Here is an 18,386-nt window from a genome sequence, read left to right on the forward strand (position 1 = left end):
TGAGCTCTGCTCTGATTGGCTGTTTCACAGCGCGGCTCATTTCAGTAGCTCACACAGCAGGAAGGAAACACGGGGAAAATATATATTTCAATACTGTCTCTCGCAGTTATGTCGTTGGGTAATTGCTTTTGAATGCACGATCGCTTTCACGTTTGAGTTTTGCGATCGCACGTGCTCCGTGTAAACTACAGCGGCAGTACTTACTACACATTTAACAAGATCAGATGCTTGTCAGCGGTGCTCAGGATCTGTAAATCATTCGCCATCGTCCTCAGTCATCTCTCCTTACTCTGTTTATGTGCTAAGTGAAATCTTATGTACTGTAATGTAACAGGCTACCGCTAGCAAGCGGCTAACCATGTCTCTTTAGTGGCTCGCGGTCTTTTATTAGAACGCGCGTTATTTGTTTTCCGTGCCTTTCTGAATACAGACACCAACCCATCCCTGCACAGCCTGGAACATTACATTTATTTCCATGATCTGCCATCTTCACTTGTTTCTTCAACACCTGCAGAACTTCTGATGATTCGGCTGGCGGCTGGCGTAGAACATGGGCGGGTTTATGCAAATGTTGGGGGCGTAACTATTAGTGATCCCGACTGTAACATCACAGTCGGCGTTATGTTCTGATTCGCTTGTTTTTAAGTGGTCTTTTGCTTACATAAGAAGGAGAAAACAATGGTGTTTGAGGCTCACGGCATGTCATTTCCATGCACAGAACTGTTATTATTCAACTATGCCAAGGTAAATACAGTTTTCCATTCTATGGCACCTTTAAAATTCCTTTTTTTTAATTTTTTTTTAACCTTTTTGGATCTTTGAAGTTTTGGTTACCTGGACTTTGGATGGAGGAACAGAAACCTCTCAGGTTTCATAAAAATGTCTTAATTTGAAGATTAACCAAAGTCTTATGGGTGTGGAATGACATGAGGGACGAGGATTTTCATTTCCGGGGCGAACTCTCTCTTTAAAACTACTTCTAGCAAACTAGCGTCATCACCCCACTGATCGGACGCGGCGCCTTCCGACGCCATGAGGTTTTCTGAGCTGTCTGCTGTTCCGATAGATGCTTCCAACTCCAGCATCTCGTCATCGGACGCTCTGGGCTCCAGAGCCAGCATCTCATAGGTCAGTTCTTCCCTAAAGTGAAGCGATAACGACAGTAAGAAATCAAGGAAATAAACAATAAGCATGGCTCAAAAGGTCTTTACTAACTTCTCTTTCTGCAGGTTTTCTATCTGCTGAGACAACACTTTCTCCTCCTGCTGCATGGCTGCTTGCTGCTGCTCACTCAGCGCAGGCTCCGCCCCCTCCTCGCCCGGCTCCGCCCCCTCTGCTGCTCGAGGGCTTAAGGGCGGCGAGGGCGTGTGGCGTAAACGCCCCTTACCCTGATGAAAACAGCAGACCGGAGCATAAGAACTAATTATTCCAGTGTTTTGAATTAAAAATAGGATATCAAGTCCTAGGGTGGCTGTTTTTAAAAACAATAATAAATTAAATGGATGAAATATCAGTTTTCAGATGTCAAAAGTTTGAGTTCACAATTCGCAGAAACTAAAGCTTGAGTGTCGAAGTGAAAAGCATTGTACGTAATTTGGAATTACTATTTACTATTTCAATTTAATTCAATGTAATGTAAATATTATAATAAACATTACACACAAAACAAATAATAAATATTGTAATTGTTAATAATTATACAATTTAAAAAATGTATAAAATGTTTTATTATATAAATGTAAATATGTATATATAAAATGTATAGTTATAGCCTAAATTACACTATTAAATGTGAATGTTTACCAAAAAAAAATCATAATTACAAATTTAGCTATCAAATTAAAGCTATCAATGTAACATTAAATAAACAAAAATAAATAGACAATCATAAAATTTAAAATAAAAAACAAATATATATTTATTTATATACATATATAAATATCTATGTTCATATAAAATTTATATTTATAGTCTAAATTAAACGTATCAAATGTGAATAGTAAAAAAAACATTACAGATATAGCATAAATTAAGCTGTCGATGTAACATTAAATAAACAAAAATAAATGAAAAAATTGATCAATTTTTATTAAAAGTGTATGCTTTATAACTCGTAGAATAGAAACTGAAACTTTCATATCTAAGTGAAAAGCAGTGTAGGTATTTTGGAATTATTAGTAACAGTTCAATTACATTTAATCAAATTGTTATAAGTTGCTATAAGATTACAGATTTAGCCAAAATTAAGCTATCACTCAGTAGGGCAAGCTAGTGTGCTTAACACACGCTGATTTGTGCATAAATGTACTGGTTAATATAAAATGTCAGATTTATATAAAACGCGTATAATTGCGTCTCCGGCTTGTGTTCGCATGTGAATGAATAAAACACAACGTCTAGCACGACTGACGGACAGCACTGCGACGCACGAGACACTAACACACACACAGTCACTGAGCTTTACCTGTTTAGCTGCGCTTGGCTGTGAAATAACGCAAATGCAGGAGAAATAAAAGAAGAGGAGGTGTTAGTAATACAGCAGCACGCCGCATGCGCCGGCAAAACAAACAGGACTTGACATCTGGTCGCTCACAACCAATCACACGACAGCATTTGGTAATTAGCTTGGACAGGTCTTCAACAGGCGCAAATGAACACGTCATCAAACCACGGATGGCAGCTAACGACGCTACACTGACACTGGGACGACGATGTTTCGGCGTGGATACGTACCGCGGTGGCAGTTCTGGCAATGCCAATAAACCTAACCGCAATTAGTACTGGTTTCTGGAAGAGGAGGATGAGGAGAGGAGTGAAGAAAACAGGATTAGAGGAATGTCTGTCTGAAAACATGTGCGACACTTTCCATGAACGAGGCTTTAAAAAAGCTGAGAAGGTCAAACTTGTATTAGCCATTTTAAAAATGTATTTTATGAGTAGTTTGCACATTTTTGCATCCCTGTATCTCAGAATTTGGGACATGACTGAATACAATTGAAAACACTGATTTGTCCGATTTGATTCTAGCAACAAACAAAAATAAATATAAAATAAGTAATTAATTAAGCCTATATTAAGCTATCAAATGTGAATAGTTGAAAAAAAAATCAGTGTACCATAAATTGTATGTATATATTTTAAAAATTGAATATTTGTCTATTTTATTAATGTTATGTTTATATAAATATACATTTGTATATATAAAATTTATATTTATAGCCAAAATGAAGCTATTAAATGTGAATTATTAAAAAATTCTAAATTTGACAAATTTTGAATATATAGAGTTTTAAGTATATTAACAAATAATAATAAATTAAATGGATGAAATATCAGTTTTCAGATGTCAAAAGGTTGAGTTCACAATTCGTAGAAACTAAAGCTTGAGTGTCGAAGTGAAAAGCATTGTACGTAATTTGGGATTACTATTTACTATTTCAATTTAATTAAATGTAAACAACATAATAAACATTACACACAACAAATTGTAAATAATAATAATAATTATTATAATTGTTAATAATTATACAATTGTAAAAGTGTATAAAATGTTTAATTATATATATATATATATATATAAATTAACATTAAACTTAAAAATAAATATAAAAAAATAAGTTTTAAGTAATTAAGCCTATATTAAGCTATCAAATGTGAATAGTTGAAAATAATGTAAATTTAAAAAATGTATCTATCAATGTAACAAATTATGTATATATTTTTTACATTTTATATTTGTCTATTTTATTAATTTTAAGTATATTAAGTATAAATATATTTATATAAAATTTATATTTAAAGCATAAACTAAGCTATCATTGTAACATTCAACAAAAAATAGACAGTAATTATAAATTATATATGGATGCATTTATATAAATTTTAGATTTATAGCCTAGAGTAAGCTATCAGTGTAACATTAAATAAAAAATAGACAGCTGATTTGTGCATAAATGTACTGGTTAATATAAAATGTCAGATTTATATAAAACGCGTATAATTGCGTCTCCGGCTTGTGTTCGCATGTGAATGAATAAAACACAACGTCTAGCACGACTGACGGACAGCACTGCGACGCACGAGACACTAACACACACACAGTCACTGAGCTTTACCTGTTTAGCTGCGCTTGGCTGTGAAATAACGCAAATGCAGGAGAAATAAAAGAAGAGGAGGTGTTAGTAATACAGCAGCACGCCGCATGCGCCGGCAAAACAAACAGGACTTGACATCTGGTCGCTCACAACCAATCACACGACAGCATTTGGTAATTAGCTTGGACAGGTCTTCAACAGGCGCAAATGAACACGTCATCAAACCACGGATGGCAGCTAACGACGCTACACTGACACTGGGACGACGATGTTTCGGCGTGGATACGTACCGCGGTGGCAGTTCTGGCAATGCCAATAAACCTAACCGCAATTAGTACTGGTTTCTGGAAGAGGAGGATGAGGAGAGGAGTGAAGAAAACAGGATTAGAGGAATGTCTGTCTGAAAACATGTGCAACACTTTCCATGAACGAGGCTTTAAAAAAGCTGAGAAGGTCAAACTTGTATTAGCCATTTTAAAAATGTATTTTATGAGTAGTTTGCACATTTTTGCATCCCTGTATCTCAGAATTTGAGACATGACTGAATACAATTGAAAACACTGATTTGTCCGATTTGATTCTAGCAACAAACAAAAATAAATATAAAATAAGTAATTAATTAAGCCTATATTAAGCTATCAAATGTGAATAGTTGAAAAAAAAATCAGTGTACCATAAATTGTATGTATATATTTTAAAAATTGAATATTTGTCTATTTTATTAATTTTATGTTTATATAAATATACATTTGTATATATAAAATTTATATTTATAGCCAAAATGAAGCTATTAAATGTGAATTATTAAAAAATTCTAAATTTGACAAATTTTGAATATATAGAGTTTTAAGTATATTAACAAATAATAATAAATTAAATGGATGAAATATCAGTTTTCAGATGTCAAAAGGTTGAGTTCACAATTCGTAGAAACTAAAGCTTGAGTGTCGAAGTGAAAAGCATTGTACGTAATTTGGGATTACTATTTACTATTTCAATTTAATTAAATGTAAACAACATAATAAACATTACACACAACAAATTGTAAATAATAATAATAATTATTATAATTGTTAATAATTATACAATTGTAAAAGTGTATAAAATGTTTAATTATATATATATATATATATATATAAATTAACATTAAACATAAAAATAAATATAAAAAAATAAGTTTTAAGTAATTAAGCCTATATTAAGCTATCAAATGTGAATAGTTGAAAATAATGTAAATTTAAAAAATGTATCTATCAATGTAACAAATTATGTATATATTTTTTACATTTTATATTTGTCTATTTTATTAATTTTAAGTATATTAAGTATAAATATATTTATATAAAATTTATATTTAAAGCATAAACTAAGCTATCATTGTAACATTCAACAAAAAATAGACAGTAATTATAAATTATATATGGATGCATTTATATAAATTTTAGATTTATAGCCTAGAGTAAGCTATCAGTGTAACATTAAATAAAAAATAGACAATATAATTTTATATACACACACACACACTCTCTCTCTCTCTCTCTCTCTCTCACAAATAACCAAATGTATAGCTGGACGGCATACTGTTTTACAAAAACATCAAATGTAAGGCAGAATACAGTATGTAATGGAAGCTTATTTCTGCCAAGGAATAGAAATATAAAAATTTAATTGCGAATTTTATATTTTTTTCTCAATTTCTCACAGTTTGTATCTTGCAGCTGAAATATATGAACTCATAACTGTGATTTTACATTTAGCAATTCTGACTTTTTTCCTTGAATTCTGAGTTTACATCTCACAAATTTGATACATTTTTTTCCCCTGGAATTCTCAGTTTACATCTCGCAAATGTTTAGTTTTTTCTTGGAATTCTGAGTTTACATCTCACAAATTAGATTTTTTTTTCTCCCAGAATTCAGAGTTTACATCTCGCAATTCTGACATTTTTTTTCTCGCAATTCTGAGTTTACATCTCACAAATTTGATACATTTTTTCCCCCTGGAATTCTCAGTTTACATCTCGCAAATTAGATTTTTTTTTTCTCTCTGAATTCTCAGTTTACATCTCGCAATTCTGAAATTATTTTCCCGGAACTCTGAGTTTACATCTCGCAAAGTAGATTTTTTTTCCGGAATTCTGAGTTCACATTTCGCAATTTTGCAGTCTTACGCAGTGGTCTTGCTGATGTCCCGGACGCTCTGTAACGGGTCGGTGGTGTCGGGACAGCGCAGTATGCAGGGTGCAAACACGATGGCCACCGCGTTGGCAGACATGCGATTTGTCTCCTCCTGGAATGAGATCCTGAAACAAACCAGCATAAGACATGAAACATAACTTGACCATCCTGCTGTATCTACAGGCACTGGGTAAAAGCATCCAGGCTATCGTCTCACCGGACCAGGTGGAATATGAGTCTCTCCAGTGTGCTCAGGTGAGTTCGGCTGAGCTGATCGATGACCGAATAAACCCCCTGAACCACCTCACGCTTATCCTGCAGACCTACACCAGCCAAAGTGACAACACACACACATCATATCCACGTAAATCAGCTCAAATGTGAGTGTTTTGCTGAAAACAGTGAGAGAACAGGATTCAAGACAATCTACTTAAAGGGATAGCTGACGGTACCATTGACTATCACAATATTTTTTTCTGTACCATGGGAGTCAATGGCTACCGTCGACTGATTGGTTACCCACATTCTTCAAAATATCTTCTTTTGTGTTCAACAGAAGACAGACATTCATACAGGTTTGGAACAACATGAGGGTGACTGTCCCTTTAAGAAAGAAGTTAAGAAATTTTTAAAGATATATTCTAAGAAATTAAGTTCTAAGAAATTATTCTAAGAAATTAAGTAATGTTTTCTTAAAAAAACTCCTCTATGATTGTATGTTGGTTTTTGCAGAAGACTTGCTGATCAACTCGATGCATATTAATGTAATAATCATAATATGTGCACACTATTATTGCAGAGACCTGCTTGACGGGAGTTCAGCATTTTTTTAAATTTATATTTTTATTTTGAATGTATTTTAAATAGTAATTAAAGATTTTGCCAAAAAACAAGGTCAATATTTGGCTCATTTTTGTAGTTTGTTACTAAATTTTGAATTCAGAAAAAAAGTCTAGTCATGCATAATCATGACCAAATGCAAATGCATGACCAATCATTGTAACCTTATCGATAACTGGTGTCACTTTAGGTTTATTATATGTAGCTAGTGTTATGTTGTAAAGCTTAATATTTGAAATAACCCAATAAATTCAATAAACATCTTACCAATGGGGATTTAAGACAAGTTGGGGATTATCCCAACTTCAAGTAATTTAGGATGATTTTTAAGAAAAAACAAGAACATTCCTAAGAAGTATTTTTGGGAACACACAAATGTATGAAAATAAGAAAACAGCAGTTAAGAAGAATTCTATTTTTAAGAACGTTTCGTAAATCCGATATGTGCTCATACCCATAGCCCTGAGGAACTCCTCATAAAATTCAAAGGTCATGAGGGGGTTGGGAAGGTCACGCAGCCACTGTTTCAGCACACTGGCGATCACATGGATGTTGTAGTCGTCTAAATTCACACTGTGCACATCTGCAATGAAGGCAAACATGCAGTGCTGTTCATGAAGGTTTCTACTTGACTAAATGTTACTGTAAGATGTCATTAGTGTGTAGCTCACCGGTGTCCAGCCCCTGCTTGAGTTCTTTGATTTTATTGGTGGATCCAGACTTCCTGTAGATGCCCTCGGTGTAGAGGCCATGCATCTCGATGTAGTTGATCAGCTTCTCCACCACCAGCGGGACGGCTCTCTCATCGCTCGTTAAACGAGACAACTCTACGCCAAACTGCCGTGAAGACAGCTCGGGGTCAAACTGAGCGCACACACACACACACACAAATGAATCACATGAAAAGTATGACTAATGAAGTTTGAAGCACAAAGATGATTCACATACAACTGGTGACGGCACTGAATATTCTCTCTCCTATGATAAATTATCTTTCTGAGACATGTACAAGTTTAACACCCTATTAGACACCCTAGCAACCACCCAGAACACCCTAGCAACTGCATAGCAACACCCTAACAACCACCCAGAATACCCTAGCAATTGCATAGTAACACCCAAGCAACCACCCAGAACACCTGGACGACTGCATACCAACTATCCAGAACACCCTAGCAACTACATAGCAAAACCCTAGTAACCACCCAGAATACCCTAGCAACTGCATAGCAACACCAAAGCAACCGCCCAGAACACCTGAACAACTGAATAACAACTATCCAGAATACCCTAGCAACTACATAGCAACACCCTGGTAGCAACCACTCCGAATACCCTAGCAACCATTCAGAACACCCTAGCAACTACATAGCAAAGCCCTAGCAACCACCCAGAATACCCTAGCAACTGCACAGCAAGCACCCAGAACACATGAATGACTGCATAACAACCATCCAGAACACCCTAGCAACTACATAGAAAAACCCTGGTAGTAACCACTCCGAATACCCTAGCAACTATTCAGAACACCCTAAAAACTACATAGCAAAGCCCTAGCAACCACCTATAACCAAATGTATAGCTGGACGGCATACTGTTTTACAAAAACATCAAATGTAAGGCAGAATACAGTATGTAATGGAAGCTTATTTCTGCCAAGGAATAGAAATATAAAAAAGGTAATTGCGAATTTTATATTTTTTTCTCAATTTCTCACAGTTTGTATCTTGCAGCTGAAATATATGAACTCATAACTGTGATTTTACATTTAGCAATTCTGACTTTTTTCCTTGAATTCTGAGTTTACATCTCACAAATTTGATACATTTTTTCCCCCTGGAATTCTCAGTTTACATCTCGCAATTCTGAATTTTTTTTCTCGGAATTCTGAGTTTACATCTCACAAATTTGATTAATTTTTTTCCCCTGGAATTCTCAGTTTACATCTCGCAAATTAGATTTTTTTTTTCTCTCTGAATTCTCGGTTTACATCTCGCAATTCTGAAATTATTTTCCCGGAACTCTGAGTTTACATCTCGCAAAGTAGATTTTTTTTCCGGAATTCTGAGTTCACATTTCGCAATTTTGCAGTCTTACGCAGTGGTCTTGCTGATGTCCCGGACGCTCTGTAACGGGTCGGTGGTTGCATACCAACCATCCAGAACACCCTAGCAAATACATAGCAACACCCTGGTAGCAAACACTCCAAATACCCTAGCAACCATCCAGAACAACATTGCAACACCCTAGTAGCAACCACTCCAAATACCCTCTCAACTGCATAGGAACATCCTAGAAACCACCAAAAATATCCTAGCAGCTGCCTAACAACCACCCAGAGCACCTTAATAACTGCATAACAGCACCTTAGCAACGACCCAGAACACCTGAACAACTGCATACCAATCATACAGAGCACCCTAGCAACTTCATAGAAACACCCTATTAGCAATCACTCCAAATAGCCTTGTAACTGCATAGCAACACCCTAGGAACCACTCCAAATAGCCTAGCAGCAATCAGAACACCCTAGCAATGACCCAGAACACTTGAAAACTCCATATCAACCATCCAGAACACCTAGCAAATGCATAGCAACATCCTATCAACCACCCAGAATATCCTAGCAACCACAAGCAACATCCTATCAACCACCCAGAATATCCTAGCAACCACACAGCAACATCCTATCAACTACCCAGAATATCCCAGCAACCACACAGCAACACCCTAGTAGCAATCACTCCAAATACCCTAGTAACTCCATAGCAACACCATAGCAACGACCCAGAACACCTACACACCAACCATCCAGAACACCATCACAACTGCATAGCAACACCCTTGTAGCAATCACCTCAAATACCATAGCAACCTCAGAAACGCCATAGCAACGCCCTAGCAACCAGTATGTCTGTCTTTCTATCTGATAAACGGAATGTATCACCTTCAAACCAATCAAATTCAAGGTTTAAAACTACTTCAAACTTTTAAAAGTACTACAGGCTTACTCAGGCCAACATCAGAGATGGTCTTGATGAACGTTTTACTTTAATGAAGGTTTGAGGCACAAAGATTCTGTGGTTCAAAGATGAGTCACATCCAATATCTAGACCGCAGACTCAGAAGGATGACCTATCTGTCGGTCAAGCACTACTTTAAGGCGTTCTTACCTTCTTACTGCATGTGGTGGTCATCCTCAGACAGCACTTCTTGTGACACGCATAGCGGCAGACTGAAGAAAACCAGAAACAACAAGCACACAGTTAACGGCGGATCTGAGCACCAGCATCACGTTTCCTGCTCACATCTGTGAGGATATCATCGATCATGTCCAGATGAAATCGGATGAATTTACAGGGAAAAAATCTGATTATGCTGCTCTCAAGACTAGCGGACAGACACTTAGTGACTCGGATCAGAACACGGGAAAGAGAGACTGCAGACTATGAAGACTGAACTGTGTCAAAACTTTGTTACTTACTATCATTGATACAGATTGGTTAATATTTAGAATTACATTTTTTATATTTTGTGTTTTCATTTTAATTTAGGTAAAGTTTTAGTAATTTAGATTTTTATTTTTGTCAATGGGTGTATAGTTTTTATTAAGTTTTCATTTATTTAAATGTTATTTTAGTACTTCAACAGTGCTGCCTTGATACAACATAATATACAGTATATGTTTAAGTTAATGTTTATTTTAATTTAAATGATGAAAATGTTTCTTTATAGTTTTAGTTTTAATAAAAGATAACAATCCTGGTCAAAACCAAGACATCTTGGTAAACTTGAATTAGAAATGTACATCTTAAATTATAATTAAGTTAATGGCACAAAAATATATTTAATGTATTTTGTGAGACTGCTGTAATTATTATTCATGAAAATAAAATGAAGGCATGAGAATACTCTCGCTTGAGTCCCTCTATAACGTCGAGTGAAAAATTTCCCAGACTGAAAATGATTAAACAGGACTCACGTTTGCAGACACACGCTTTGTCCATCATCCAGATGAGTGACGAGCAGAACTCGCAGTATGTCGGGATGCTGTACTGAGTGGATTTAAAGATGTGACCCATGTGCTCTTCCACCTGCAGAGGGCAGCAGAGCGCTGAAGATGTTACCAAGAATTCAATACTCACGAATGGTTTTACAATTTACACAGATATTCATTCGTAAATGTATTCTTATGTAAATTATAGTGACAATTCTACAGTCGCACAAAAACATTCTAATGTAAATTGCTGCGTAAACTATTCTTTCGTACGCGGTCACAAAACGCCATATATAAACTGAAGTTGACAGTTTACGCAAGAATGATTTTCGAAAACAATTTATTTATTTGCAGGATTATTCTTAAGTAAATTATAGTGAAAATTCTACAGTTGCACAAAAACATTCTAACATAAATTGTTGCGTAAAATTATTTAGTACATTTTTGCATAAAACCATTCATATGTAAAATAATTGACAAAGTTTACGAAAGAATGCTTTTCGTCAAAAATTCACATAGAAATTAATTCATAAAACTTCTTAATTATAGTGACAATACTACAGTCGCACAAAAACATTGCAACGTAAATTGCCACATAAAACTATTATTTTGTAAATTTTCACATAAGAAACACTTAACTACACTGAATGCGACAAATTACCCAAGAATGTTTTTTACGAACAATTTACACAAATTAATTAGTGTAACTAGTCTTAAGTAAATGATAGTGACAATTCTAGTCGCACAAAAACATTCTAATGTAAACTTCTATGTAAAAACACTCTTTCGTAAACTGTCACATAAAAGATTTTTAGCTACACTAAATGTGACAATTATGCAAGAATGGTTTTACGAATAATTTACTCATTGAGTTTCATGAATGAGGTCCAATCAAAGTAGAATTAGTTTTTATTTTTACATTTTCAGCTTTCATTTTAAAGTATTAGAATTTTTTGTTGTTTTTGCCATTTTATTGCTAACTGTTACACAAGCCCATTACACAATAACAATGATCTAGTTTAAAACAAGGACTGACGGTGTCCGATTCCTTTTTCCTCCTCTTCTTCCTCTCAGGTTTAGGAGCCTGAAAAACAAACACAAAGTCTCAGAAGAGTTTTGGAGGACAATACGTGTTTGTGGACTGAGAGAGACGCTTTACCTTACTGATGGTTCCGTCCACTGGCTTGTATTCGGTCATGAACTCATCGAGGAAGACTTTAAATGTGTTGACCCAGACTTTAACCGGCGACTCGCTCCAGTCTCTCTGCTCCAGACGCATGTTCTTCTCTAAGATGTGCTCGAACAGAGCGTAGAGATCTTTATAACGAATGCTCCTGCCATCATCCATCTGAGGGTGAGACACATTCAGGGCGAGATTCTGGAAGTGAGAAGCTGTTTTCCGGGTTGCTTTAAAGTCACAGTAAAATGTTGGATTTCAGAAACTCACGGCCAGAGCAGTAGAGTACGAGTTGAAGATGTTGAGGCGGAACTCTTTCAGGGCCTTCTTGAAGACCACATCCACCGGTGTGTCCTTCTGACTGTCTTCAGCTTCTAGATCGCTGATCTATGAAACGTCCGATTAGAGATATTTAATATTTTGGCAACTTCTTCCAACTTCAAATAAGAACTTCATTAAACACATTTTACCGTGTGATTCATTTAGCAGAATTTTGCTGAACGAATTTCTCTGTAAATCCTTCTAAAACCGTACTTACGTAACGGTTTTGTAACAACTGAATTGTTGTGACAATTTTTATATAAATTTTGTAAAACCTTTCTTATGCATACAATTTATGCAAGAAATTTTTAGCAAATAATTTGCACAGATATAAAACTATTCTTATGTAAATTATGGCAAAAATTCTAGTCATATAAAACCACTTATGTAAACTGCATGTAACCGGTTGAACAAGAATGGTTTTATGAACAATTTGTAGAAATATTTGTTTGTACAAATATTCTTACATTTTACATAATTACAAATTTCATAATTTGTACATAAACGGTCACATTATGGCATTCTGGATGCATAAATTGTCACATAAAACCATATTACTATCAATTTATACAGAAATTAATTCATAAAACGAACAATTTCTATGAATTTTATAGTTGCACGAAACATCTAAGGTAAATTGTAAAACAATGCAAAAATTATTTCGTAAACTATTCTCGAGTTTACACACAAGAACGGTTTTACGAACAATTTTTACAAGTATTCATTCATATAAAGCTAATCTTAAATTATATGGTGATATTTCGACAGTCATACACAACCGTTCTTATGTCAATTATTAAGTAAAAAAATATTTCGTAAAGTGTCATAAAACTATTAATATTTAAACTAAATGCGACAGTTTACGTGAGAATGGTTTTACGAGCAATTGAAAGTGAAATCATTAATAAAACTATTCTGAAGTAAATTATTGTGACAATTCTACAGTGGCACAAAAACATTCTAACTTTAATTGTTGCACAAAACTATTCTTTCGAAAATTGTCACATAAAATCCTGCATATGTGAACTGAACGCGACAGTTTACGCAAAAATGGTTTTATGAACAATTTACACAAATTCATTAGTAAAACTATTCATAAGTAAATTCTAGTGACAATTCTAGTGACATTCAAACGTAGACTGTTGCATTAAACTATTCTTTCGTAAATTGTCACAAAATCATTCATGTTTAAACTGAATTTGACAGTTTATGCAAGAATGGTTTATCAAACAATTTACGCAGAAATTCAGCACTAAAACTATCCGTATGTAAATTATAGTGACAATTCTACAGTGGCACAAAAACATTCTAATGTAAATTGTTGCGAAAAAAACGATTCCTTCGTAAATTGTCACAAAAACCATTAATATGTGAACTGAATGGTTTACGTGAGAATGGTTTTACGAACAATTGAAAGTGAAATAATTAGTAAAACTATTCTTAAGTAAATTATAGTGACAATTCTACAGTGGCACAAAAACATTCTAACTTTAATTGTTGCACAAAACTATTCTTTCGAAAAATTGTCACATAAAATCCTGCATATGTGAACTGAACGCGACAGTTTACGCAAAAATGGTTTTACGAACAATTTACACAAATTCATTAGTAAAACTATTCATAAGTAAATTCTAGTGACATTCAAACGTAAACTGTTGCGTAAAACTATTCTTTCGTAAAACTGTCACGTATACCTTTTCATGTGCACTGAATGCATCGTTCACACAAGAATAGTTTAACAAACAATTTACAGAGAAATCATTAGTAAAACTATTCATAAGTAAATTCTAGTGACAATTTCACATTTTCACAAAAACATTAATGCGAACAATTCAAGAGTTTGGGCAAAAATGTTTTTTTCAAACAAGTTACTCCGATATTAATTCGTAAAATTATTCTTAAGTAAATTATAGTGAAAATTCAATAGTTGCATAAAAACATTCTAACTTTAATTGTTGCATAAAACTATTCCTTCGTAAATTGTCACATAAAATATTCACATGTAAACAAATTTACCCAAGAATGTTTTTTACGAACAATTTACACAAATTAATTCGTGTAACTATTCTTAAGTAAATGATAGTGACAATTCTAGTCGCACAAAAACATTCTAATGTAAACTTCTGTGCAAAAAACATTATTTCGTAAACTGTCACATAAAAGATTTTTAGCTACACTAAATGTGACAATTATGCAAGAATGGTTTTACAAATAATTTACTCATTCATTTTGCTTGATTTTCTTGAATGAGATCCAATCAAAGTAGAATTTTGTTATACTCCGTTTTCATTTTAATTTTATTTACCGTTTTAGTAATTCTAAGTCATGCATTTTTGTCAATTGTATTAGTTATCTATTAAAGATGTATATATAGGTTTTTTATTCATTTTTATTTCAGTACATCAAGTTAAACTTAACTAAATGAAAATGAGAAATGTTGCCTTGGCAACTAACTGAACTTAAAAGTTTAAGTTTTTTTTTTTTTTTTACTTATTATTTTAGTTTTAGTTCATTAAAAAAATACTGCTTTATACTAAACTTTTTTTTAAAATAATACATATAATTTTTTAGATATACAGTAATATAGATAACATAAAAAGTTCATATAAAATATTAAAATGTAAAAAATATTATAGTAAAAGTATTATATTTTTTAGATACAGTAATATACTGTAGATAACATATAAAAAAGTTCATATAAAATATTTAAATGTAATACAAATAAAAATAAAATAAAAATAAAATTATAGTATAATAATTGAAGTTATATAGTTATTAAAATATATCTATAATAACGATATAACTATACAATAACTATAACTATATAATATTTTTTAAATAATACATATGATATTTAGATATACAGTAATATATAGATTATATATTACTAAAAATATAAATATTCAAATGTAACAAAATATTATATTATAGTAAAAATTAAGTAAAATTAATTACAGTAATTAAAGTATTAAAAATACTGTTTTTATACTAAAAACTTTTTTGAAATAATACAATGAAATAAATCATATACATTTGAAAGAAATATTTCAAAATCTCACTTATAAAGCGGAGAGTTCCGGTGCTTGATTCTGATTGGCTGAGCCACGTTCAAAGCTGTTGTAAATGACTCTACAATAGGGCCTTTCGCACCGCAGGAACCTTTTCATAGTACCAGAACTAATTGTGGAACTACCCACTTTTCGGCGTGTTCGCGTGTTTATGGAATAACAATTTTATAAAAGCAATAAGCCTCGTGAAGCCGTGATTTACAGTGAATTTATAACCGCTAAAGGGGTTTAACTCCGCTTCGTCGTACCTAACAACACCTCTTAGCTGTTATAAATTCACTGTAAACCACGGCTTCACGGGGCTTATCGCTTTAAAAAAAAAGAAGAAGGAGGAATGCTTCTGCAATTAAAAATTCTGAACAGATAAAGTTTCTCACCTCTCTGGTTTTTAACGATCTGAATCCCGCCTCTCTTTGGATCTCCAGAGATCGCTCCTGATTCACCAGGTCTTTGTCAGACCTGAAAAACACATAAAAACACATACAACTCTCTGCATGTCATTGCATGAGATGTTTGCTCCCGCAGGAAGATCTGGCAGGTCAGGTGGATGTAAACTCACTTGGAGAAGGTCAGTCGGCTGCGTTTGGGACAGAAGGCTTTCTCCTTCATACTGATGCTGATGCTTTGAGAAACAAACTTCTTCTGAACCTCTGAGTCCCTCGAGTCCAGCTGGAGGGGTTTGGAAGAAGGGGTTTGAGGTTCAGGGTCATCTGAATGATCGGAGGACGACAATCCATTCGCTCTGTCCTCGGTGTCTCCACAAACCTCCTGAGCATCCATGGGCTGGAGTTTCTGCAGAGCGTCCAGGCTGCTGTGCTCGACTGGGTTCTCCTGCATGCTGATTATGACCACCACAGACTCCTTCTTCTCCTGGGTCTGCTTGTGCGGGCTGCCGTCCTCGTCTGCGATGTAGAAATGAGGTTTGAAGGACGCCGGACTGCTCCGGTTCTCCTCCGTCGGCTCGGATTGGGACGTCGCCGGTTCCTCGTTGGGAAGGATGAGGAGTTCGAAGTTTTCTCGACTGTCCGGAGGTTGATGTTTGGAGAGCGCGGTCTGAGCGGGAAGCACGTCGTCCACTGAACCGGACCTGACTTTGAGCAGCTCTAGATTGAACGTGGCTTGCTGGAGTTCCCGTTGCCTCCTGCTTTCGCGTTTGGAGCGGCTCTTCAGCGTGCTGTCGTCTACGCTTCTGCGAGCTCTGGTGGATCGACTCTCTCGCTTCTCCTCTTGGACGTCAGCTGGGTTTTGATGGGCGTGTGAACTTTTGCTCACAGTGTTTTCACAGAGGCTTTTCTCTCCACGTCGCAACTCTCTCAGAATGCGGCACCTAAAAAACAACACACATTTATGACACTTTTATCCGGTAAGGACCAACTACACACTCGGGAAATCAACTAAATATTAAGACACAGATATATATATTCTATATAGTCTTATAATATTCTGATACCTCTTATGTGTGCATATATATATATATATATATATATATATATATATATGCAAGTAAGCTTGTTTGTTTACTGTGTTGAGACGTGCTGAAGTTACATTTGGTCTCGTACTCTATTGCATACCTTGTCAGTGTCGTGCGCTTGCTTAGACCTTTGTTGTGATAAACAGTAAAGTGTGTTCAGCTGAATTCAATTTCCGTTTTGTCCGACGGGTATAAAAAAGGTTAGTATACCGCGGCAGCCCTCCTCCTGTTAAGACCGAAGAGTGTAAAGACCATTGACTCTACCGTGCGACTCCACCGGGCAGGGACACCGGCAAGGGATATAAGTATTGTATTGCCTACTACTTGTTTCAGTTTTTATAACCAATTCTTACTATGTGTTTTCAGATCCCTACTATCACTACCACTCACAAGTCACGTTTCACACACTAATCAAGCAACCAACTGGACCTTATTTACACACGACACTGCTCCACTGATCATGTGCTGGTTACTCCACTGCACACCTCGGATCACTTCCTCCTCACTCTTACCCTCAACATGGTTCCTGACACAACACATACCCCTACACATGTCATCTTTCGACGTAACCTACGCTCTCTCTCACCCACAGTAAAGTGTGTTCAGCTGAATTCAATTTCCGTTTTGTCCGACGGGTATAAAAAAGGTTAGTATACCGCGGCAGCCCTCCTCCTGTTAAGACCGAAGAGTGTAAAGACCATCGACTCTACCGTGCGACTCCACCGGGCAGGGACACCGGCAAGGGATATAAGTATTGTATTGCCTACTACTTGTTTCAGTTTTTATAACCAATTCTTACTATGTGTTTTCAGATCCCTACTATCACTACCACTCACAAGTCACGTTTCACACACTAATCAAGCAACCAACTGGACCTTATTTACACACGACACTGCTCCACTGATCATGTGCTGGTTACTCCACTGCACACCTCGGATCACTTCCTCCTCACTCTTACCCTCAACATGGTTCCTGACACAACACATACCCCTACACATGTCATCTTTCGACGTAACCTACGCTCTCTCTCACCCTCTCGACTATCTGCTATAGTTTCATCTTCCCTTCCTTTTCTTAAACAGTTCTCATCTCTTGATGTTAACAGTGCTACTGATACTTTCTGCTCTACTCTTACATCTTGTTTAGACAGTATCTGCCCCTTGTCTTCCAGACCAGCTCGTACCACCCCTTCTGCCCCTTGGCTGTCTGTGAGTATCATTCTAAGCTCAGGGCTGCTGAAA

General features: G+C 35.3%; 2 protein-coding genes across 3 annotated transcripts in view; both read right to left on the bottom strand.

The window, feature by feature from the left end:
- Positions 1-3,021, bottom strand: part of LOC107571203 (unconventional myosin-IXa-like) — an 8,952-nt gene extending 5,931 nt beyond the window's left edge. Inside the window, exons 1-2 of one of the 2 annotated variants that reach the window (XM_016257503.1) lie at positions 1,216-1,385; positions 1,001-1,140 (exon numbers count right to left, since the gene is read on the bottom strand). In XM_016257503.1, the coding sequence (XP_016112989.1) occupies positions 1,001-1,140; positions 1,216-1,271 (196 nt within the window). In that variant the 5' untranslated portion in view covers positions 1,272-1,385. Of the gene's footprint in view, positions 1-1,000; positions 1,141-1,215; positions 1,386-2,733 lie in introns of those variants that run through there. The other variant, XM_016257502.1, reaches the window with a different exon arrangement.
- Positions 3,022-6,260: 3,239 nt separating this feature from the next.
- The window catches only part of LOC107571199 (unconventional myosin-IXa-like), a 94,731-nt gene continuing 82,605 nt past the window's right edge, over positions 6,261-18,386 (bottom strand). The window contains 11 exon segments of the mRNA XM_016257499.1: positions 6,261-6,396; positions 6,489-6,594; positions 7,566-7,694; positions 7,783-7,975; positions 10,285-10,346; positions 11,094-11,205; positions 12,145-12,192; positions 12,268-12,456; positions 12,556-12,672; positions 16,052-16,133; positions 16,234-17,001. Of these exon segments, the coding sequence (XP_016112985.1) occupies positions 6,261-6,396; positions 6,489-6,594; positions 7,566-7,694; positions 7,783-7,975; positions 10,285-10,346; positions 11,094-11,205; positions 12,145-12,192; positions 12,268-12,456; positions 12,556-12,672; positions 16,052-16,133; positions 16,234-17,001 (1,942 nt within the window).

This window comes from Sinocyclocheilus grahami, unplaced genomic scaffold (genome assembly GCF_001515645.1).
Source record: "Sinocyclocheilus grahami isolate Dianchi unplaced genomic scaffold, SAMN03320097.WGS_v1.1 scaffold1564.1, whole genome shotgun sequence".
NCBI lineage: Eukaryota > Metazoa > Chordata > Actinopteri > Cypriniformes > Cyprinidae > Sinocyclocheilus > Sinocyclocheilus grahami.